Source organism: Molothrus aeneus, chromosome 5, assembly GCF_037042795.1.
Source record: "Molothrus aeneus isolate 106 chromosome 5, BPBGC_Maene_1.0, whole genome shotgun sequence".
Lineage (NCBI taxonomy): Eukaryota > Metazoa > Chordata > Aves > Passeriformes > Icteridae > Molothrus > Molothrus aeneus.
This window is the reverse complement of record NC_089650.1, coordinates 34,740,069-34,763,697: the sequence shown is the minus strand read 5'-3', so window position 1 is coordinate 34,763,697 and position 23,629 is coordinate 34,740,069. Positions and strand designations below refer to the sequence as shown.

Here is a 23,629-nt window from a genome sequence, read left to right as displayed (position 1 = left end):
TATGTTGGGTTTCTTCAGGATTACTGAAATCCCAACCCCAAATATACAATAAAAATGAGACTCTATTCTTAGCAAACAATTCTTTATGTCAGTCAGAGATTCATATTTTATTTCTACTTATAAATAAGTAGAAATAATAGATACTTCATAAATATATATATATATATATATATATATATATATATATAGCCATGTAGAAGAATTATACCAATTTGCTAATTTCAAAATGCAGAAGTACAGAATACTGTAAGTGGTTTTACTTTGATGAACTACAGGAAAAGAAGTCCTACCAGTGGATCCACTAATGTGAAGTTCTGGGGTAGTCTTATTTCCAGCAACAGCACTGAGGACAATGCTGTATTTATTCCCAGGAATGAGACTGGAAAATGTATTTTCTGTTTTTGAAATTCTTCCTGGTATGGAGACTTCTTGTATCTTTTTATTATCACGATCAAGTAATACTAGGTTATACATGTCCACCTTTCCTGAAGAAGGATCCCATTGAACCTGCAAGCTTGTGTGTGTCGTTTTTTCCTTATTAATTTCCAAACGAGACGGTGGCAAGGGATCTGCAGTTAGGAAAAAAAACCAGAAAACATAAACCATTTCTTGCTTTGGCATTATATGAAATTTTACACAGCAGCACAAGAAATCTTCCAAAACTCTCCCTTTATCATCATCATGCTGCCAATACTTTTCTCCTTCTATTTATAAACACTGTACATTGAAGCCAGTCTACAAGAGAGTCTTGAAGAATTCAGAAATATTACTTGTATGTATTTGCACACACTCACACAGACATGCACATAGCAAAACACTTCCACTGTGGATGTATATTGCAAGCTTGGAAACCTGCTGATAGTAAAACTCTAACAACTTTAGTAAGAAACAGCAAACATGTAAACCCAGCAAATTAAACTCAGTGCCTCAGTGTAATGTAGCTTTATAGATGGCAGCAACAGCTTTCATTTCCTAGCACTCGCCCTAAACCCTTTATCAGTTAAGGGTATGAGCGTTTATACAATTTTAAGGGCAATGATCTTTTGTCTTTAGTATTAGCTTCAACAACTTCAAACATTCTGATAGAACATGCTTCTGCTCAGTTGTAGTTCTCTTCATAAAAATTTAAAAAAACCAAAACAGTACATTGGATATACCTTAAGGAACTAATATTGGAATTACTTCTCTGAAACTCTCAACATTCATTATGTTATTTATTAAGAAGCTCTCCAGTAAAATCACCTGTGAAATAAGGTACATTCTAAAGGAAAGATAAACTGACCAAACCTAAAGAATCTGGTTGATTTTTTTCTCTAGATTTATTTCATGACTCACAAGAATTCATGCAAACCACACAGAATGTATTACATGTTGATGTACTAAGGTATTGACATTTGTGTCTTCCAAAAAGGCTAAGCAAATACTTGTTAAGATATCATGAAACAACTCAAAGCAGTGAAATCAAGCCTTCATAAGTTGGGACGTTAAAATTTCCCGACAATTTAGGAATAAATTGTACCACAAGAGTACACTCTGTGCTACTCTTTCCTAGCATCAGACCAGGAGCGTAAGGTGCATCCAGACTGAGAACTGTGGTCTCTGTATGAACAGCACCTCAAACACAGAAGAACAAGACTATTTTTCCAATACAGTAATTGCTGCTTGGTTCCCTGAACAAAGAAGACAAAAAAATGTCAATCACACTAAGTTAAAAATGCAATGTAAAGGCTGCAAAGATGAAGTTGAACCTACCTCCCACCTACAAATACATAAGTAGGAGGGCCTTAGCAGCCTTTAAGCTGCTTTTTCTTCAAATTCTGGATGATGTGGAAGGTTTAATCACTTCCTACAAAGCTCTGCTGAGAACAGAATAGTGCCAAGTTTTGGTGGTATACTTTGTCAATCAAATACATTAGGAATGTCAAGGAAGCATCTCCTTCCTTGGAAACATTCAAAAACTGACTGGACATGGTCCTGGGCAACCAGATCCAGGTGGCCCTGCTTGAACCAGGTGCTTGGACCAGATGACCTCCAGAGGTCCCCTCCAACCTCAACCTCTCTGTGGCTCTGAAAGCACTGTGTCCCTTTGAACCTATGTCTCTGCTTAAATTCAGATTCTTCCTTTGGACCACAGAGATGTTAGTGCTCTTCAGAAAGAGATGAAAATTAAACTAATTGATTTACAAAATCAATCAATAAAAGTAACTATCTTTTCTTAACCGCTTTCTTAAAGGCCAAACTAAGTCTGCTTAAATCTGAAAAAGAAGAAAGTAATATTAAAGACCAAGCACATCAAACTTCAGGCAAAATAGTTAAAACTTCACCCAGTTACAGCAACTGAAACATGGGGTTTTAATGAAAAGTGTCAGGAAATCTTAACAATAGGCTTGACTACCAGCTCCACCTATAATATATACTAAGCCACCAAAGACTATTATGTTGGCAAAAGTTAATAGTGGGGGTATAATCTTGTTCCTTGAAGGCAATTGTTCTAATCTGAAAGGTCAGACTTTGGAAGTCAGAAATAAATTCCAGCACTATATATGGTCAGATGCACAGCCAGCTGAAAAAGTTTTAATTTGACTGACATTGAGAGAACAGTCATGATAACTATCAATAAGTTTAACCCTCTTTCTGACTAAGTTAGAACAACGTCAACAGTTCTTTAATCCTGCAAAAGTAATCACCATTGCTATCCATATTATTTGCCAAATTTGACAAAAAAGATATCTGCATTTTCAGAAGCACTTTTACTGTCCTGGGTAATCTATCTCCTAAGGTGCATGAGCAAAGAAGAAAGTTGCGTGCCTAGAAGGTGAAGTTCAGAAATTCAGACTTTATCTAATCTATCTGGTCCAGAAAACAAAACACTCAGTGCTTTGTACATCCGCTAGAACAAAGGAACAATGAGACTGGGAAGTGCCTGGGCTGAAAGAGCCCTGGATGGAAACAAACACTTAAAAAACCATTTACATTGTTAGACAAGTCTCTGTTGGCAACGATACAACACAGATATATCACAGAAATAAAATATTTTCATCAAGATATTTTTATACCATTTGACACTATACAAATTAACGTCCCCTGGTCTACAAAAGCATCTTCCAGAGACTTAATGGTCTTTGAATTATATTGCAACTCCATTTTCACTTCTGGGGAAGAGGATATGCTTTCTCTGCACAGCTGCTGCAGATCCAATTTACAGATATGGCTATGTCAAACTCCAGTGACATGACTCCCAGATACAGCCTGTAAGCACAGAAACACACCTGCCTTATTCAGGAGAAAACAAAAACAGCTGGGAGGTATGAGCCCAGGACTTAGTAACGGGGAATTCCTGCCAGTCTCAGTTATCTTCCTACCATATTTTTTCCTACCTTTCCCTCTTCATAAAACAGTAACCTACTTCATAAGGACTTTTCTGAAGATTAAGTAAAGAGGGTTGATTTCATTGTCTTTACTAAGCACAAATATCCATTTATTTGGGATGATACGCAACTTAGAGAATCTTTAAAATACGGTTATTTATTTTCTTCTTGTACTCTGCCTTTGAAACGATGATCATAACCATTACATGATTACAGATGCTAGGATTATACAGCCTATAGTTAGAGCCATGCCACGTGTTGTTCCTACAGATGGCTAATAAATCAAATTTGTTCCAAATAACTTGAAATTTACAGGAGTCAACACATGACCTGGGTATGCTTAGAAAGTCACATATTACAATGAAAAACCACTCTAACAGTTGTGTCTTGGAAGATAGAATTTTATCTTCTTTTCATTCAAATATTTAATGGATTTTCTTACAAAAAAATATTTACCTATAGTTCTCTCAGTACAGGAGGCTTGAATTGGATAGTGACATAATACAGCACTGCAATATTTTTGTAGACAAAGATTCTGAAAATGGCATTTATAAGTCTATTTTAGAAGACATAGTTGAAAGTGGGGTAATTGCAAAATTGTTTTCCATGGCTCTCTAGACCAGTATCTCAAATCTGTATTTCAATTCTGAATTGAAATTTATAAATTTAACTGTAATTTAGGATCTATTCATATACTACTATTTTTACCTAGACCTAATAATTTGCTGAAATATAGTTATACTGGTGCACAGACATTTGGAGATTTGAGAACTTAAAATTTATCTTACTTATAATTGAGAAAGACAAAATCCTACCATCTTTTGCTGTACATCAATTCTTAATCACAGAAATAGTTTTATTGAGAAAACAATATAACATGAAAGGACTGACAGGTGCATATCCCAGCTTTGCAATGTCAGCAGCATGCTGACTAGTTGTATGGTTTTATGTGCTGTTTAATGTGCATATATATATACATAACTTAGAAAAACCCCAGCAATTTGTAAATATTAATATGAAGCAAATATGCATACTTGTGCCCACTGACATCTGTAATCTCAGTTTTGCAGTGGAAAATTTATCTGTCGTTAAGAGCTGATAATTGTGTTATCAGCTTTTTCTTCCTTTCCTATTCTACCAAAACAGCACAAATGTCCCCACTCTGTGTGTTTCCATGCCTATGTATACATGGCTTATGAAGTGCATATGTGACTGTATTTTCCATCATTTTGGATGACCTATTTTAGTTCTGCTCTACAGGATTAAATACTTGCTGTTTTAAATTTACAACCCACAGACCAAAATTTCTCGAGTAAAAAGAGTCACTTTAGAGGATTAGTGTGGATTCTTGTACCACTATTTCATACATCATTAGACTTAAGATCTATGTATCCACAAGTGAAATAGAAGCTGCTTCTCCAAGAAAAGATTCACAAGGGAATCTGGTGTTACTTGAGAGTTTATGGAATCTTCTCGAGTTGCACAATTATTCTATCAGACTATGAAACTTGCAAACAACATAGACCATGATTTTAATGTAACATTATATACTCAAAAGGCCAATATGGTCCTCTCCAACCTTTTACATTACCACTGCAACTGTGGCATGCATTATTCATTGCTTTCACCATGAGTTCCCAGTCAGAAAACACCACACTCAAAATTTAACCAAATGTTTTGGATTTTATGTGCTTAGCGACTCAAGTACTTTGTATAAGGAATTTGATGAAAACTAAACTCAGAACTGGCACACAAAGATTTTTACAGGATTGAATATGAGCAAAAAGGTAGTTTCTGAACTAGGCATACAAACAAACCTGGAACATTCTCACACTTTCTCATGTGTATTTATTTTATTAAGACAATACAGATGTTCAAACATCTTTTTGCAAAAATAAAACACATGAGATGGGATTCCTTTCATTTCAACCAACTACACTTCAGCTTTCTGGTTTAACCTAGCCTTCTTTGATAGCCAGTGGAGAAAGCACTTTCAGCGGACAGCTTAGCCCATCTTCCTTAGAAAAAGAGTTCAGGAAGGGAACCTCACTGACCAAGGTCAGACATTGTGGTTTTAGATGGCCCATAACTCAGTTCCACTGCCAGTGAAATTGGTAGAAATTTTGTTTACAATATGGCTGGAAAGACTGTTTATACTTCCATATTCACAGGACAATTTCCAGGAACGCATGCCTATGGACATTCAGGTTCAGTAGATAGTAAACTAAAACTACGGTCATCAAGTTACAAAGAACAGGTGAAAAAGAGCTTCCATGAAATTGGTTTAAAATGCTGCCCCTAGTGGAAACATAAGAGGAATAATCCTCCCTCATTCTGCATTGAAAAGCTCAGTATGGACAATACACCATGGGTTGTTCACAGACATAATTTAGAAAAATTCTTTAGAAAAAAAAATAATTGGGGCTAATTGTGTATTTTGAACACCATCAAGCAATTCAACTCAAGGAAAGCAAGGAACCACAGAGCAATCTCAATCTCAGCAGCTCTCTGCAGGAAACATTCATGGCTCCTTGATTCTTATTTCATGATTTTGACTGATCTCTGCTATCCAAAACCTAAACGTAAACCTCACTTCAACTATGGCATACCAATTATCAGTATTTGAACTTAAACTTTAATCAGACTTTTCACTTTGATGTCAGCTACATAATATGACTCTAATGATCAGCTGTTTCCAATCACTTTCATCGTACAGCCTTGAAAAATCTATTTAGTGATAAAAAAGTCATAAATGGCACGTACAAGCTTCTGTGTTAATGGTACTCTATTAATCAAAACGTGCTCTAAAGTGGTATCTTCTCACCTTCTATGCAAGTGTTCAATAATAGAACTTTACTATACAGAAATGATGGTGATTTATACCTGCCTCTCTGATATCTATTATTTCAATTTTCACATTACAAGTCATCAATATCAATATTAAAAACAATCAACATGATGCACAACGAATTTAAATCACAGTCTGCATAGGAACTATTACTCATTTTTACCAACTGACATGACCTGTGCTTAATGTACAGCTATGACACCAGCAGACTTGTCAGTGGATTTTTTTAAACTTGAGTTAGCACAGCAAATTAATGGAGAGTATTTAGTGCATTTGTATGGTTAATATAGGAAAAAGGTTCCGACAGAAAGCAACACCTTTGTAATTGTGAAGTACTTGGCTGCTGTAATCTTCAATACTAATATTAAGTACCCCTCTAAAACTAACCTTAGGAGCAAATCAGAGAGGCATTTAATGATGTACATTATTTAAGACATCTTTGTTTTGGGTCTTGAACTACTACTTTTAAGAGGTTGAACAGCATTATATTTTATCATCTTCACAAAGCACAAATACAGGTAGAAAGAGGCCAGTTGTGCCACTGCAGCTGTTGTCATTCAATGTTGTCCATTGCTTCACAGCTGAATTGTTCGCATGCCCACACAAACATGAATGCAGAAGGGGGTCTTTCCTTGGCAGCCCTCTGTCAGGCTGCTGGACCATTTTTTACAGCCAGTCATGGATGTGTCACTGGAAGTGCTCTGTACACAACTGCATATCATAACACCTCACTGGTGATATCCAGGGAAAACATATAAGAAGGAAGTTTCAGCCTTACTTTCTTTTAGTCTCTGCTTAGACAGAACCAAAGCATGGAAATGGGCTGAAACAGTGCGTTTCAGTACCCTTAAAGAAGACTTACCTGCTATGAAATAGATTGTATTTTAAACACAGTAAATAAACTGTCAGCTGAGGAATTATGACAACAATGTATTTGCATGAGCACGAAGGATGTTATGGGCTAGTACGACAAAACCAATTTTTTTAACTTAATATCCTCACAGCACCTTCTTTCAAGCCTGGTGGGTTAACTGTCGGCAGGAGCCACTTCTGGCAGTGGGCTAAAGAAAACTCAAGCGCAGGGCTGCTATGTTCAGCAAACACTGCCCACTTGCAGGAGCTGTAAATGCATCGCTCTCCTCCTCCTCTTGGAGCCGGCCGAAGCAAGGGGAGGAAAAGGAAAAGCCCGGCGTCCCTCCCCGCGCACCTGCCGCGCCCGCGCCCCTACCTGTCTGCAGGGAGATGTTGAGAGCCTCGCCGCCGGCGAGCGGCTCGATGCGCAGGTGGTACCAGGTTCCGGCCTCCAGGCCCCGCAGGGTGCAGCCGTAGGTGCCGTTGCCCACGGGGGCGGGCTGGCAGCCGGCTGCCTCCCCGTCCTCGGAGCGCCCGCTCAGGCTGAAGTTGCAGGCGCGGCCCGCGGCGCCCCAGCGCAGCCGAACGCTCTGCCCGGCGACGCTCCGCTCCGTCAGGTTGGCGCTGCATCCCGCCGCCTGCTCCGGCGCGGCCTGCGGAGAGCGGGGAGAGCTCTGAGAGACCCGCCAGTACCCCCGGGCTCAGCCCCCAGCCCTGTCCCCGCGCTGTGCCGCTGCGGGGCGAACCTGCCCGTGTCCCCCAGGCTCGCCTGCGACCTGCGAGGGACGACCCTACACCGCCCCCCTCCTGCCGGCCGCTCACCTTGGTCAGGGCCAGCGCCGTCCACAGGGCGAATCCTGCTCCATAGCTCAGCATCGCCGACAGTTTTTAACGCCAAAAACCCTCGCGGGGAGGGGAAAAGGGGAAGGGACGGCGGGGTTGGGGTGGGGGTATCCGAAGAAGCGAAGTGGCGGCGGCGGGCCCCGGGGGCCCCCGCTCCCCGCCGGGCTCCGAGCCCTGTGCCGGGCCGCCCGCCTGCTGCATGCGCTCGGGGCTGCCCCGGCCGCCGAGCCGCCTCCCTGACACCGGCGTGGGGTGGGGGGGCTGCCCGCCTGCGGCTGAGGAGGAGCGGAGGAGGCGGGGGAGGCGGCCGCCGCTTCCCACGCTGCCATTCTGACCCGGGCTGACTCTCCCGGAGCCCTTCCCGCCGACTTCCGCAATCAAGAGGCGATTTCCTCGCGTCTCGCTGCGGGGGGCGAAGCTCGGCGACTCGGGACCTGCCGCCCACCGGGCAGGCGACCGGCTCCGGGGTGCCGCCCATCTCTCCTTAAGGATCCCACCTTCCTCCCGGCTCCTCTCCCACCCCACGTCTCTTCCTTCCTCGCTGCCTCCTCCTCATGTCGGTTTCCCCCTCTGTCTTGTCTTCGCAATCTTTCCCCCGGCGCACGGGGCCCTTCAGTGGTGCCGCTGTTGGGGAGCGGCACGCTTGTCGCACGCTGGCTGCACCTCACCGGGCGCTGCTTTGCCTTGTCTCATGGCTGCATCGCCTCACAATGTCTTCTTGCCTCTGCCCCACCTCGCAGCTGCCTTGTCTCATGCTGACCTTGCCTCATTCCCACCTTGCCTCTTGCCTGCCTTGCCTCACGGCCACCTTGCCTCCTGTGGCTCCTTCTCCTCCTGCCTGCCACTCCTCTTGGACATCTCGCCTCATGCTTGCTTCATTCCATGGCCACCTCACCTTACATGCCTGCCCTCCTCAGACCGGCCACCCTTCACTGCCATCCCTCCTCCTGGTCCACCCTCCTTTTGGCTTTAGCTATCGGTAACCCACCACTCCAGCTCTCGTGTCCCAAACTCAGATGTTTTTAAGGGTTAACCATAGAGCACCAAGAGCTCCATTCTCTCACTGGCCATGTGGCACTGCAGCCAGGGCCTTGCATCCAGGACAGCCCAGCAGAGCCCAGCTGAGCTCCTGCCTGCAGCAGCAAGTCTGTGGGAGCGGCCAAGTCATCTCCGTTTTCTGTTTCAACTTGTGTCCTCGAAACAATTCCTTCCCACATCGCCTGAATATCTCCCAAGGTAAAATTACACACGCCATGGAAAGCAAAAAAGTCTCCCTATTTTCAGACTGCACCAATAAAGATGTGTGCAACTCTGAGTTGGCTACTGTCAAAATGAAAACTTTCCATTTCTGTCATGCATACCTATTTCATTCTTGCTTACATTTCAGCCTCTGAGAACTCGCATGTCAATGTGTGCATGGGCAGACAGGGAAGAAGTGTAAGACAGAAGCATTTTTGCACCTTCCGATATTCAAATACACAATAGCAGCCATGGAGTGAATTTGGAGGTGCACAAAAGAGAAGGAAATGGACATTTACTTTCTTCAATGGGAATAGTATTTTTCTGCATCTTTCTGTACTGCATAATGTGTGTGGGATTTTAACTTCTAAAAGCAGTACCTCAAGCAAATTCAACACCATCTGTATCACTTTTGACCTCTTTGAGGGAGAAAAAGGTTCTAGGTTCTACAAACATTAGTCTGCCTTTTAGAGGAGCTGCTGCTCTAGGATTTTTCTGGGCACTACCTGTCAAACAAGATACAAATATCTGAAAAACCTTAGCTGTCCTTCTGTTCTGAAATCAAAAGTCTGAGCACTCAAGAGTGGTACCTGTCCCTACAGAAAACTTCATCTGTCCCAGTGGACCTCTGTGCCTTGTGCTGTACTTTGCAAAGCTGAGGGTAGTTAATAACTTTATGATCATTGCCTTAAGTGACAACATAAGTCTGTGTTGGTTGTTATGCCAGAGAGGATCTCCTTTGGAAGAGATGTTTTACATACTTCAGACAGAAGGAGGAACCAAACCCCAAAGAGCTAGCACAGGGATAATCATACCATTGATAGGAAACACAAGATGTGTTTCTTAGACCTAAACTAGGACTAAAATGACATAGATGTCTTGTCATCATTTAAGGTGAGAGTTTTACAGTGTGATTTCTTCTTTAGGTGATTGTGATTTTTGGGCTTAACAGCATAAACCACACCAATACTTTTCCAGCACTGGAGAAGTGCAAATCTGAAGGCTTATTGGGATGTTTGGATTACTTCAAAACCCTCTCTGAAAATTAAAACATTCAGGGTAACCTGCCTTTTCTTGAAAAGGAGCTCACATTATTCTAGGGATTTTTGAAAACATCCATGACCTGAACTTCCAGGGAAGATATAATTTGGATATTTAGATATAAGTTTTTTAAAGTAGATGTAATAAGTAAAAGGAAAATGAAGCATAATCAACACTGCAAACATAAAATCCAGGAAAAAAAATGGAACCTACCACAAGTAAAACTTAAGACTTTTGGACATAAATACCTGTTTGTTTCTTCTAGCTAGCATAAGATAAATTGTGGAAGAAAATTATATTACTGTTTCTCAGAAGTGCTCATAATTCCTACTTTCTTACTCTTATTCTTGATATCATAAAATATTTACTTTTCTGCATTAGTAGGAAAGTACTGGTTTATTACAGGTTTTTACTCCTTCTGTATGTTATCCAGAAAAAGCTGCTACATGGGTAAGGTCTGAGACAGATGTCTCTGCCAGCACTGGAATAAAACATGAGGGGTCCATCATTCACTGGTGGCAATATATTCATATAGAATAGCCAAAATAATGCCACAAGTAATTATTTCCAGACTAGTATTGAATAAATGGGCTTTTAGTAAATCAGTCACACAGCCTTTAACACTTACTGACCTGTGTGGCAAGCCAAGAAACTAATTAAACTGAAAAAAGAACTGGAAGTGAGTTTTGGGAGTTGCCGGACGTGTCTCTAATAGCAGGCTCCAAAGTCCCTTTCAGACACTTTCCCAAGGTTTCCTGACTTTTTTTTTTTTAACACCAACCTCTCTGTCTCTCTAATCAAGAGGAAATGGGCTTTGCATAGCTTTTGTCATGGATTCAAAGTGCAAGCTGCAGTTTCACTTGAAATCCAAGGCAGCTCTAAACCAAACATTTTGTTCAATTGAAATGCCACTATTGTCCCCCCAAAATGGGTATGTGCACAGCCAAATAACAACATGGCTTTACTTCTGCAAACAAGAGGCCCCAGCCTGGGCAAATGCACTTCATAGAAGGTATTGTCTTCCTCACAGCAATATTCAGCACTTAGTCTACGTGTTTTCAAAGTATTGTGTTAAATCCAGTTAATCCTTTAAACATCCCTGAAGCTTGACAAAAATGTTTTTAACTCCACTCTAAAGACTGGGAAATAGAGAGGGAGGCCAAAGACTTTAAGTTTGTGTGTCTAAATTGGTATATCTAGATTCAAATGTCCAGAGCCAGTTGGAGGCTACAAGAGAAAGCTACTGCTGATTTTTTTTTCATAGATATGCTTAGACAGCTTATCATCAGAATTCTGGTTTGAAAGTTTTGACCTAAGCAGCTTGTTCAGTGCAAATGTTGTGATTCAGGAACAAGTGGGGTAGAAATACAAGAGGCAGTAGTTTCTGTTAAAATGGTGCCATTTCTCTTGCTTTGGCAGGATTATGTAGTAGTAGTGTTGGAGGCAGTTTGGGTAATACTTGTTTTTATAGGAAATTTCCATTTGGAAAAAACAAGTATTCTGTGCAGGAGGAATGCAAATGAACAGAGGGCATGAGGAAACAAGCTCAGCCTGCATGCACTGAGCCAGAAAGATGATATTTAGAAAGAACTGCATCAGCTGTGGAATAGGGTGCAGTGTGCCCATCCTTGGCTCAGTCCCTTTCCCTTGTCAGCATCAGAACAGCAGTGTTGGGGTCCATAAACCATAAGTTTGTGGACCCTGACACTCTGTCCACAGCCTTCCCAAACATAAAATACATTTCTTAGTCTTATCCGCTTCAGCAAACAGTAGTAACTGAAGCATGTTTGCCTGCCCCAATACACTGAGTGTAGTGTGGTACCCTGGAAGATAAACCACAGGGAATTTAGGGATTTTCAGTTCTAAACCACTATGTGATAATAGTGATACAGGGACCAATAATGAATGTCCTGCATGCTTCTAACTGCCTGTGCACATTTTGCCAGTGGTAATTCCAGATTTGTTCTCACATTACTGAACTGAGTCTTACAGAAAAGGAAGACTGGAAATTGATTTGAAGCAAATGGCCTGCCATGTGCTCCTTCTACAGCTGGGCAGGCAGCCCCATTGACCTTCTCTGCCAGGGCAGTTTGTGGCCGGACAGACCAGAGACCAAGAAGTGTCTGTGTGTTTCCACTCTGCCTATCAGCCAGTACATAAGCTGACCGTGGCCAAGGCCAGGGTTCCTTTCGAGGCCAGTTAAAGCATTTGGATTTCTCTTGCTTTGATCTGTAAACAATGTATGTAATTATCTGTAAACAAGGGCATTGCATACTGTAATTCTTAGCATGTAATTGGAACTAGACCCTTACATCATATAACAAACAATACCAGAGCCTGAGTCACTGAGAGCAGATACCCAGGCTCCTGTGGGTCCTGCCACACAGGAGCCTTCCATTGCTTCTCACATGTCCTGATCCAATGCAACATTTGCACCAGGATTGGGCTGTACAGAAGAGGCAGAATTTTTCTGCAGCTATGCTTCTAGCAAAGGACACTGTCAGCATAAACATCAAAACAAAGCATCCCACCAAGAAAAGAACAAAGCTTAGTCCTTTAGGTAGTTTGTTTCAGGTTTTGGTTTGTTGTTTTTTTAAGCCCACTTGTAATAGCTATCAGGCTCCACAGAGTGGAGCAGGCTTTATAAAAATCAGTAATTCTTCTGTCTTACCTCTTCTGTAGTGCTAGAGTACTGAAGAGTGGTTGTTGGAATCCAGGCTTTCTCTGTTACTGCAGATTTCAAGTCAAAGTAGAGGTTTTCAGTTGGATTTTTACTGAAGTGTTCAGTCACATTTCTGATGAACATCTCTGTGCTACTCTTCAACACATTTTCAGGCCTAGAAGTAACAGCATTTGAAGAGGAGGATGTAGTTCTAGTACTCCACACAGAAGTGTCTGCATCTTGGAGATCTAAAACAAACAAAGGAAAATTATTTAAATTGCCTTAACATTTTTATAAACAATTAATTAGATCAATAAATGTGGCTGATACAGCTTCCAAGTAGTTCAAGTACACCTGTCAATTCTATAGGTTTTTCGTTTTCAGTGCAAACGTGTTTTTGCATCAATACCAAAGCCTGAGAAACATAACCAGAAAAAAATAATGTCCCTGAACACTCATACCATTCATTTTAAATACAGTCTGTGAGTGATTCTGAAGGGAAGAGAAAGGTTGTACTTTGTCATTAATGGCACAATTTTTTTCATTTGCAACTTTTCCCCTTACTTGTATCTATCAAATGGCACACAGTCATATTTTCAACCCTCTCCTGTCCTTTCTAAGTGCATGGGCCAGATTCACTTCTGCCCTTTTTTGGTGTAAGTTTAAAACAAGTCTTTGTTCAGTATAATTTTTCAAGATAATTTTTTTCTCAACGTATATGTTCAAGTTCCTTGTGCCCACATGAACATTTCTCTTGCTTTCTAAAATCAGTCCTATGCTGACCCCATGCTAGTCCCTGACTGCTGCCTTCCCAAGGCTCAGCTAATGATCTATCACTTAACTGAAGTATCTGTAAATATGGCAGTGGGTTCGCTTTTTTAGTCACGTATCCTTCAGAGAAAGCCAAAGTTGCAATTAGAGCTCAGGAAAGATTTTACTACACATTTTTCCTCCACATTTTCATGGCTCTTCCTCCCCATTGGTATGTATTTAATATCCTTTCTTTGTGGCAGTGAGGGCAGGGTTCAAGCTGTGGTGGCCTCTACATCTGGTAGCATCACATTTCAGCTAAACTATTGGAATTACTCACTGGCCCCTTCTCACAAAAAGCTGCCCAGCCATTGCTGTAACACAGCTAGTGTGTATTGGCTCAATGCCCAAGACACTTTGTCTGTCCTTGAACTGGGGTCTCCAGCATCACAGAACCTTGTTTTGCTGCTGAGCCACTGGGCTGGTTGCCATTTATAACAATTTTAGCTCACAAATCCTTTAAAAACAAAGTAGTGACTGGGTTAAATTGCAGTAGAAGCTTTCAAATGCAATTACTTGGTGTGCAATTATGATGTCTTAGCTGGGCAAGGTGAAATTACCTCTTACCCAAAGGAGCAGTGGGTGAGCTTCCACAAAATCAACATTATCAAGTTTTTGTATATGTGTAAATATATATGTTAACATGTTTATGTAAAGAATATTGCAGCACTCTGATTTGCACAGAAAAGTAAGATTGTAAACTCTAGTAGGAAATACTTCCATGCAAGTATTTGCTGTGCTTGACAGCACAATATGTTCATCTGGTACATGATTCTGGAATTTTTTTAAAAGTAGTAGTTTACTGGAATGGGTTAGTATCCAGCGTAGATATTTCCTTTCCTTTTATCTAATTGTGCTTTTCTGGAAATAAATAGAAAAAAGATATCAAAGTCTCCATTAAATTACAAAAAATGTTGATTAAATATTTTTTCCAAATTGCTTGTGCAAAGGTTTTCATTGAAACCTCAGGTCTCATCTAACTGCACAATCATCTTCATGCTGCTGCCTTTGCATGCCCCCCTGCAGAGAGCCTGAGGTGCAGAATCTGCTGTGGTCCAATGTCACATACCTTCATGGTTCCCACCAGAAGGACAGGAACCTTGTGCTCAACCTGACATCAGGTGCTGCAACAAACCCATTAGCTGAGAAAAGTCCAGACTTAGTCTAGATTCCATGACAGTCATTGTTCCTGGAGATATCCTAATTGTTGTGGGTCTCTGAAAGTCTACAGTAGCAACTAGAAATCCTAGCCCTGAGGACTTGGAAAGAGTTCTATGCCTTTCAGATGTCTCTGAGATATCTCTCTCCTACTTCAGCAGGAAGTAGAACTTATTGATAGAAAGACAGCAAAAAAAGAGTATATCTGCAGTCAGCAATCTCTTAGAGAAAAACCCCTCACATTTGGGTTTCTAAATATATATTTACACACCCAACATGAAAACACTCTAAACATTTTTTTTAGTTTAATTTACAGAAAAATACCAGTGATTCCAGCAGGAAGGCATTTGCATTCCAGTGCAATTGTGCTTTAGGAAAGCTGTTCCTCCATAAAAGGAAGCTGGTGCTGCCAGTGACATTTATGGGACTCAGCAGCCAGGGAATAACTGGCATTCTTGGTGCAGGAGCTGAGGGGAGAGCTCAACATTCCTGGAAGCAAAACACTTGGTCCTCAGAAAAGTTCCACCATCCCACAGAGATCCCATGAACAAGCATTTAGTCACTGCATGACCCAACCTTTCATGTTAATAAGTTTCAGGCTATTCTGGGTTTCAAGCTAAAGGGTCTTTCCCAGAAAATACTGGTTACAGTCTGTTACCTGTAAACTGTGGATAGAAGTGACTTGTGTACAGAACTATGCCATACTGGAACTTCAGATATATGTACCAGTGTTTTCCATATATCCTACAGTGGACTGACTAATGGGGTTCATATCTGTTACCCACTTTAAGAAAGTCAGAATTCATGTTTATATTCTAAGTAAAACCACTATTGTGATCCTAGCATAAGGACCCTCACAGCCCTTCTTCAGTAGCAGGCACTTAAAAAAAGAAAATTGCATATTATAAGGCCCAGGTAGCAGATTTCTACACAACTTGAGTTCCAAATTTTTTAACCAGAAAAAACACACCTCCTCTCTGGACATTTGTGAAGTACACAGAAATCTCAACAGTGGTATTTTTCAGATGTGTTTAGCATTGTTCCAGCAGCCTCTTTGGAAATGGGTCATAAAACTGTTCTTGGGAACAGGACAGCAGCACTGACACTGATGTTGATCACTAGTGGCTGCATGATATACAGTGTGTGAGCATAATATTGTAATAATCAGTAGCACACCCAGGAGAAATGATGATGTTCTGACTAAGTGCATATTTCATCCACGGAGTGTACTGCAAACCCCATCCACCCACACAGCAGCAGGTTGCTGACAAGGAAGGGACTGCCATACATTTCCATGTAGGAACAGCAAAAGTGCTGGTCAGTTGCCAAGAGCTGAGAACCCTACAGTGGTGCTTTCAGCCTCAGCTGAGCTGGCACAGTGCAGCTTTCTGAAATAGCTCACATTGTACTGATCTGCCTACTCTATTAGAGCACAGTTTCAGAAAACTAAGGCTGAACTGCTAGTGAAACATAACTGAATCAGATATTTTGTGTATGAGATACAAAATACTCCATAAAACTGTATCTAACTCTCTGCAAGACTTGAAACAAGAAGGGGCTGCTTTAAGCTCTTTATGTGCGGGACAAAATGAATTATATTTTACCTAATTACTTGTAAATAAAAGAAGCATAATTCAGATTTCTGTTGTATGTTGGGGTATGAAAGAAAAACAAAATTCTCTGAATGTCCTTTCTTTCCCATTCAATGTGACTTTTAAAACCTGCAAAATCTGTGCTGCTTAAATTTTTTTTCTTCCTTTATTTGGATGTTGTAGAAGTTAGTACCATTTGTATCTTATGTCAGAGAGGTTGAATGTCTCCAAACTCCAGTCTAATCCTGAGCTGCTGTTTTACTTGCTTGTTTTTGAAATGCTGAAGTTGCCACTGAAAGGTTCTTTCAGCATCAGTTGTAGCAGAACATCCATATAACTATGATGATAACACCATTGCTGTACCAGCCCTATTTCTGACACTATGAGTAGTTCCAGCTCACCCTGAAGTGGATTTTTGGTCACTGGAAGGGGCATCTAGTTCCACTAACTCCATGGATTACACCTCTACTGAAGAGAGCTCAGATATGCAGAAATTACATAGACACCTAGGTCTTGGTTCAGTTGCCTAAACCTAGTGGAATCTGAACTGCCCTAGGGCATCTGGGGTGTTTGCCCAGGCTCTCATAACACTTATGGGAGACCTGTGTCTTTCTGGGCTGGCAGCCAGAGATCATGTGGAATATTGTGGAGCATCTCAAATGAGAAAAAGCACCTTGTTGAGGTAAGTGAAATAATCCCTTCCTTCAGACACCTACATTTAGACACCTGAAAGTTCAAACCCACATGAAGGTCCACACAAAATAGAGATAATGTAATAATGAAAAATACCAGTAAAGTTGTTAGCACTAGCAAAGATGAAATCATAAAGCAGGACATGCCTGATTGCTCTTGGAAGCTGTGCCTATTGTTCCATTTTTTTCCCTATGAAAGTAGCTGAGCTGGTTTTGTTCTATATTCTTTGTGCTGTGGCTCATTGAGGCTTTAGAAATTTACAAAACCCAAGGACCTAGGCTACACTGCAGATTTCTCCCTTTCTTTTTAGAAAATCTAAACCCATATTTATCTCTGAGCTTCTCTCAGTATGCTATTGGATTTTGTACAGTCTTGAAATTATGTCCAAGGATCTGACATTGATACCTCTCCGTAACTAGGTGAAGCTCAGCAGAAGTGGTCAACCATGTATTTCTTTGACCCAAGAAAGAAGATTCAAGTAATTTTTGATATTTCATGGGTTCACGTATGTGTTAGCAAAATCTTATACTTAGAAAACCCTATAAAATAACTTGGAGAGATTAAAATGAATTTCAGTAAAGGTATTTTAGGAGAAAATATTTTGGGTCAACTTAAAGGTGGAATGAAAATATTGTTTATCACTGTTCTAATTTATCCTGAAGAAAATTGTAAAAGTTCCACACACAAAAAATTGCAACTGGTAGTGAACTTATGTATGGATTATTGCAGTATCTACAAACACTAAAAGTGTGGAAAGCTTAAAGCCTAAGATATTTAATTTAATTAATTCAAGAATAGGTAAGAGTTTCTGCCTTTTCTGTGCTTCTGCCATCTTTCTTTGGTGCTTCCCCACCTTCCCAAAAGTCCCAAGAAGCCTGTGTCTTCCCATGTTCTGCAGTGCTACTGCTGCTCCAGTGGTTCAGAGCACGCTTGGAGTGTGCACTGCTCTGGTCTATCCTGTGCTCCATCTCAGCCACTGAAGCATCACCAATGGGATGTGAATTTACTTAGCTGAAGTTCTGATTATGAAGCAACTAAACTGAAAGGAGGATAAGGGGAAGAGAGAAGCTTATGTGAAATAAACGATCCCAGACAAGAACCAAGGCTAGAAAAGGGGGAAGGAACAGCATGAACATCAGATGGCACATTAGACTTCAGCTCATACCTGGTATCTGGTATTTTGTCTATTTCAGGCTGGAAACAAACAAGAGATAGAAAGATGTTCCAGTTGTTATTTGAATTCCTTATCCAACATGTTTTATATCTTTGTAGATCCCACTATGGTTCTTCAGTGCTTGGCACACAGCTGTAAGTAAACCCTCCACAAAATCAGCTACTCTTTTTGAATGTCCTGATATCCACAGCTTTAGGGTTGTCCTTACCATGTATGATATGATAGAAGAGAAATGCAATGAAGAACATCATATTACAAAACAGTTACTGTCACCTTCTGTTTCCAGACTGCTCTACAGCCTGTGTGACAGTCTCTAGAGCTCAGTGCATAACTGCAGCATACAGCTTGGCCTTGTGTCTACTACTCATTTGAAGTAATTCCCTGCTTAGTGAATAATTTTTGGTCAGCAGTGGTTTTGAGGTTTGCTGGTAATATTCAAGATGCCACATAGCATTGCATCTGTTCTTAATTGGATATTTTATTGAAATTAACCTACCCAGAACAAAAGAAGCTCAGGAGTGACATCAGTGTTAGTCTGTCAGCATTAATGGTGGACATTTGTTCCACAAGTGTTATTTACATGCAACATTCTTTGTTCTTTTTCAGTCATCCTGCCTTCTAGCTCTTCAACTGCCCCATCTTTTCCTCTTGCCTGTTTCCATTCCTGTTCCTTCTCCTGGTTTCTGAGCTTAGAGAAGCTCTGAACCCAACAGTGGGCTGGTGAAAAGAAGGCTTTAGCATTACAGAGATTTTTTCTCACTCTGCCCAGAATGTCCTCATGAATTTGGTGGGAAATGAAGTCTCACTTTCTCGAGGGATATTGATACCTTAGGACCATTCTTCATGTTAGCTGTTTCAGCTGGAGGCCTGATTCAAACATGAGTTTGTATGAGAAGGACTGTTTGCTGCTAGATTTGGAATTACCTCTGAGTGAGCAGAGAGGGGTTACATTCCCAAATTGATCCTGGTTTCCACAAATAGTCATTTAGGTTAGGACTGTTACAAAATATGTAAATCCAAACACATCTCGGATGATTTGAAATCCAAATCCAAGCTCAGACTTTCCCCAGGTTTAGAAAAATAATGTTTGATGTTTGAGTAAGGTCCAGAATAAAAGGTAGTTGCAGTTATTGGGTTTGGAGCTTCTACTCTATCTGGGGTGATGTTTGGGATGCAATTCAGTGAGCTAGTCCTATGCCAAAAGAGAACTCTTTTTATGAGAACTGTGAAAATAGAGGGTAAATTATAGCAAAATGTGGTCTTAGTCAGGAGGAGAAAAACTTACAGCCATTTCAGCTCCAAAGATTTTGCTCAATTTTTACTACCTTAGCTAAATATAGACCAAATATGTTATTTTAGGCTGATCCACTTCTGCTTGTACTGAAAGCAGATAGATGTTCTTGGAAGACTAATTTTACACATTTAGCGTTGAAGATTTTCACAAGCATATGGATGCCATGACCAGAACTGGGTGCATTAGATATTGTTATCACAGTACTTACTACTATTTGGAAAATTAATCTCTTAACAGTACTTCCACTTTATGAGCTTCTTATAGTCCTAAAATTCTTATTTGGCTATTGAGGATTACAATAATTTCTTGGTTTTTTAGCAGAGCTTCCCAGAACTGTCAAAAATAAGGTAAGTAACACTCTTAGAAAGGATTTACAGACCTGTCTATGGAGAGAATTTCAGGAAAATCAAGGCAAATTCATTTAAGAACTGAACACAGTAAACAAATGAGAAGGTGCTTTAATATCTCATGACAATTGTCTTAGTACTTATTGGTCTTAAATTGCTTCTCCTCTGGGGATGATTAAGAAAAAGTGTGTAAGGTTAGTTTAACTTTGTTAGGCCACACTCCACCCAAAGGAAATAACACTACCTGTGCACCTCATCTGAACTGTTCATAGTGTCTTTGAATATGCAAGCCATATGCATCCCACAGGACTTCAAATGATTTTGCCTTTTTAATCTCTAACATGTATGGGAGGACTGGGATGGCATCATGGCCACTTTTCCATTCCCTGGTTCTGCATGCTATCCTTTCATGCCTCCACTCAGGTGAGTAGTCCTATGAGCAGAGTTCTGCAAGTGCAAATTTGCTGAAAAAAAATGGTACCCTGCCTTACAATAACTAAGAGTTTAGAAAGAATGAGGATTTGGTTTAAACATTCTGAAAACTTGGACATATGCAACAGTTTTCAGCCATAAAACTTTTTTTTTAACCCTGTAAAGACAAGAATTAATAGTAAAAAGATGTCTGTAGGTTGTTCTTATTTACTGTGAAAAATTGCTTAATACTGCACAAGAACAATATCAACATCTTTGCCGGGAAGCATTGACAATGGGACATTGAAGAAGCATTATCAAGCAGTATTCCAACCACTGTACCTTCCATTTTGTCATGGATATGGAAACCCACAACCACACAGATATACTGTAGGTATATCTGTATGGCTGTAGGTATGTGCACAGACCTTTGCATTTCAAGGTACTATTCCAAGAATTTCTGAGACTTTCAATTCAATTCATTATTCTCAGGATTTTGAGTGCTCTCATGTACATGGCATCTGAGAGCAAAATTACACTGAGTAAACATGCAAATGTATAAGCCATGACTCTTCTAATAATGCATTTAGGTTAATCAGAGAAATAATTGTGCATGTGTTTGATTTTCAGATGTCTTTTTGCTCTTGACAGATTGGATCTGTATTTGTATGATAAAATGAATGGGGAGGAGAACTTCTTTGCATCTACATTTTTGAAAAGTACTAGGAATCAGTACCCATAGTTTAGAAATGGAGAAAGGAAACGACACACTAATAGTGAGCTGAGGTTACATATAAGCTCATTGATCCAAAGATTGGGAGTAGACAAAAGGAGAGACATCCTGAAAATATAAAGTGGATTAAAAACTTCACCAGTTGTGAGAAAGACAGCACTCATCTCAGCTGTTCTTTAACAGTTCTCAAAATGCTTTTCAACTGTGAAAAACATTCTTCTGTATGAATAAAATATCATAATTTTTCACATTTGAGTTAGTATTAGCATAACAGAGACATTTTTGTTACCAAAACTCCCAGGATATTTTCTTGAAGGAATAACTCACCTTGCTTTGAGCACAGATTTACATAAACAGGTTTTCCCGTCTCGCTGGCTTTTAGTTGCATCCATGTATGAAGGTATTTTTTACTCCGCTTGGCCATGACCTTCTGACCTTGTTTTGTGAGGAAAAGGGAGCTGTTGGCCACCTTGAGGAGCCCATCCTCGTGGCAATTCCACCTGACTGCCTGGGGACAATCAACAGTGATGCTGCGAGACGACAGAGCAGAGCGTGTGGAGATGCTCAGGCACTGGGCAGACTTCACATGGAGAAGCCTGTCATCTGCCATCCACTGCCACTTCTGGTTCAGGTCAGTCATATTGCACTTTTCCATAATGACTCCTCTCTTTTCTGAAAGACACTGCTGTTTCTGGACATGGATAATCAGAAACCCTTCTGGAAAAGGAAAATTCCACGAAAATACGATTGATTACACATTTACTTGACAAAAAGCAAATTACCAATTATTTAAAATACATCAGCAAATAAATTTCTCTTCCCACTTTCTGTGTGTTGAACTTTTCATGAAACTTCCAGAAGCTGAACCTATTTTAAAAAAACCCTCCAAACACAACACCCACGTGATGCATGTGCTGGTAACATAAATAATGAAAATGCAAAATCCCAAGCTATTGTGGCAAGGTTATCTTGACCTTCATTATACATAAAAATAAGAAAAAATTAAACTGGATATAAAAGAAATCCAAGAACTATTAAATTCAAACACCAGTCCCTCATTTCCCCTGCTGGAAAGCAAACACGTCTACATGAATTCTCAGTCTCTGTTTCAGTTTTACAACACAGACTTTTAAAAATATAATTTACTGCCTAAAAGTTGTTTTAGTAAAATTCATAATGTTTCTGAGGGAAACGTAGGAGGATATTCATAAATTGATGAATCTCTCAATGCCTGTGTTACAGGAATGGAGGTTCTTTACTGGTAGGAAGCACATCTGTTTTACTGGATTTATTCCAAAGTCTCTAGCTGTTAGCTTTGTGACCATTCCAATTCACGTAAGATTAGCTTTCTGTGTCACCACACTTAAAGATCAACACCAGCTACTCAAATGAAGAAAATTACAGTGCATTAATCAAAACCTCACAAAGCTACCAAGCAAAATGCATACTTGTTACAGAACACAGAACTGGTTATTTCAAATGCAGCCTCCCTGCCATATCAAGTTTAGGTTGTTCTTTGTTTTTAATCTCAGTTACTCAAACATTTCCATCCCCATTAGTTACCAAGTGCTAAACCAAATGTGTATTTATTTCCCTCAATTGATATTGTCATTCCCCTGTTTTTACAGACCTGGGAATTTTCTAACTAAGCATTATAGAAAGTTCTTGTCTCTGAAGTTTTATAAAGTATGAATAAAAGACAGGCATCTCCTGTCTGAAGCATTTGTCCCAAAAAATCATCTCCTGGATTGTCTATCAGGAGATCTTCTTAAAAAAAAGAAGATGTGTTTCCAGCAAAGAAGAAGGCAGTTTATTTTCCTTTGGAAAGGAATCTAAACAGAATGGGCTGTGTTGGCCCTGCCCTCATTCCTCTGGTATGAAGCCCAGAGAAGAGGTGACTCGGTTTCTTTAAGTCACCGGCTGTGCCGGAGGGCTCTGCTCACTGGCAGAAAGAGCAATTCAGCAGAGGGGAAGTGGGGAGAGACACTTACCTGAGAATGTCAAGGCAAGACAGGTAGAAACCAGGACGTGAAATAAAGAATCCATTTTCCCTCTAGCAACTCCCCATGCTTCTCTTAAAAAAACCCACCTCAGATAAGTGAAGCGAAGGCTAGGAAGGAAATGTGCCTTCACGGGGGAAAAAGTCAGTGACGAGCACTTCCTTCTATTCAATTGTTTTGGGGGGTTTTACAGCACTTTGTCCTTTTAATATGATTCTTCAGTTTACTAGTTGGTTTATTTTGGAAAAATACAAGCAAAAGAGAAGTTTTCAAGCACCTGGGAAATGAAAAGAGATTTTATTGAATCTCTTTAGACTAAAGGAAAGGGGATCATACTTTTGTGTAATTTGTTGCATGTGAACTATTACAAATCTCCAGGTCATCTGGATGGTGCTGACTAAGTATGTTCTATATTATCCAATGAAAAACATGTATTTTTTGTAACTATACACAATCAAGCAAGATCTCAATATATTTCTAACTCTACAAGTTCTAAAAGCCAAGTGGAGGGTGGGGAGGAAGGGGAAGAGGAGGAGGCAAAGCTCTGGCATCTGTACCAGGTCT

At 40.3% G+C, this 23,629-nt stretch overlaps 1 protein-coding gene across 2 annotated transcripts in view; it reads right to left on the bottom strand.

The window, feature by feature from the left end:
* PTPRB (protein tyrosine phosphatase receptor type B) overlaps positions 1-23,111 on the bottom strand; it is a 62,705-nt gene extending 39,594 nt beyond the window's left edge. For both annotated transcript variants that reach the window (XM_066550224.1, XM_066550225.1), the window contains exons 1-5: positions 23,057-23,111; positions 21,393-21,782; positions 12,863-13,101; positions 7,445-7,721; positions 291-569 (exon numbers count right to left, since the gene is read on the bottom strand). In XM_066550224.1, the coding sequence (XP_066406321.1) occupies positions 291-569; positions 7,445-7,721; positions 12,863-13,101; positions 21,393-21,782; positions 23,057-23,111 (1,240 nt within the window). The remainder of the gene's footprint in view (positions 1-290; positions 570-7,444; positions 7,722-12,862; positions 13,102-21,392; positions 21,783-23,056) is intronic.
* Positions 23,112-23,629: the final 518 nt, after the last annotated feature.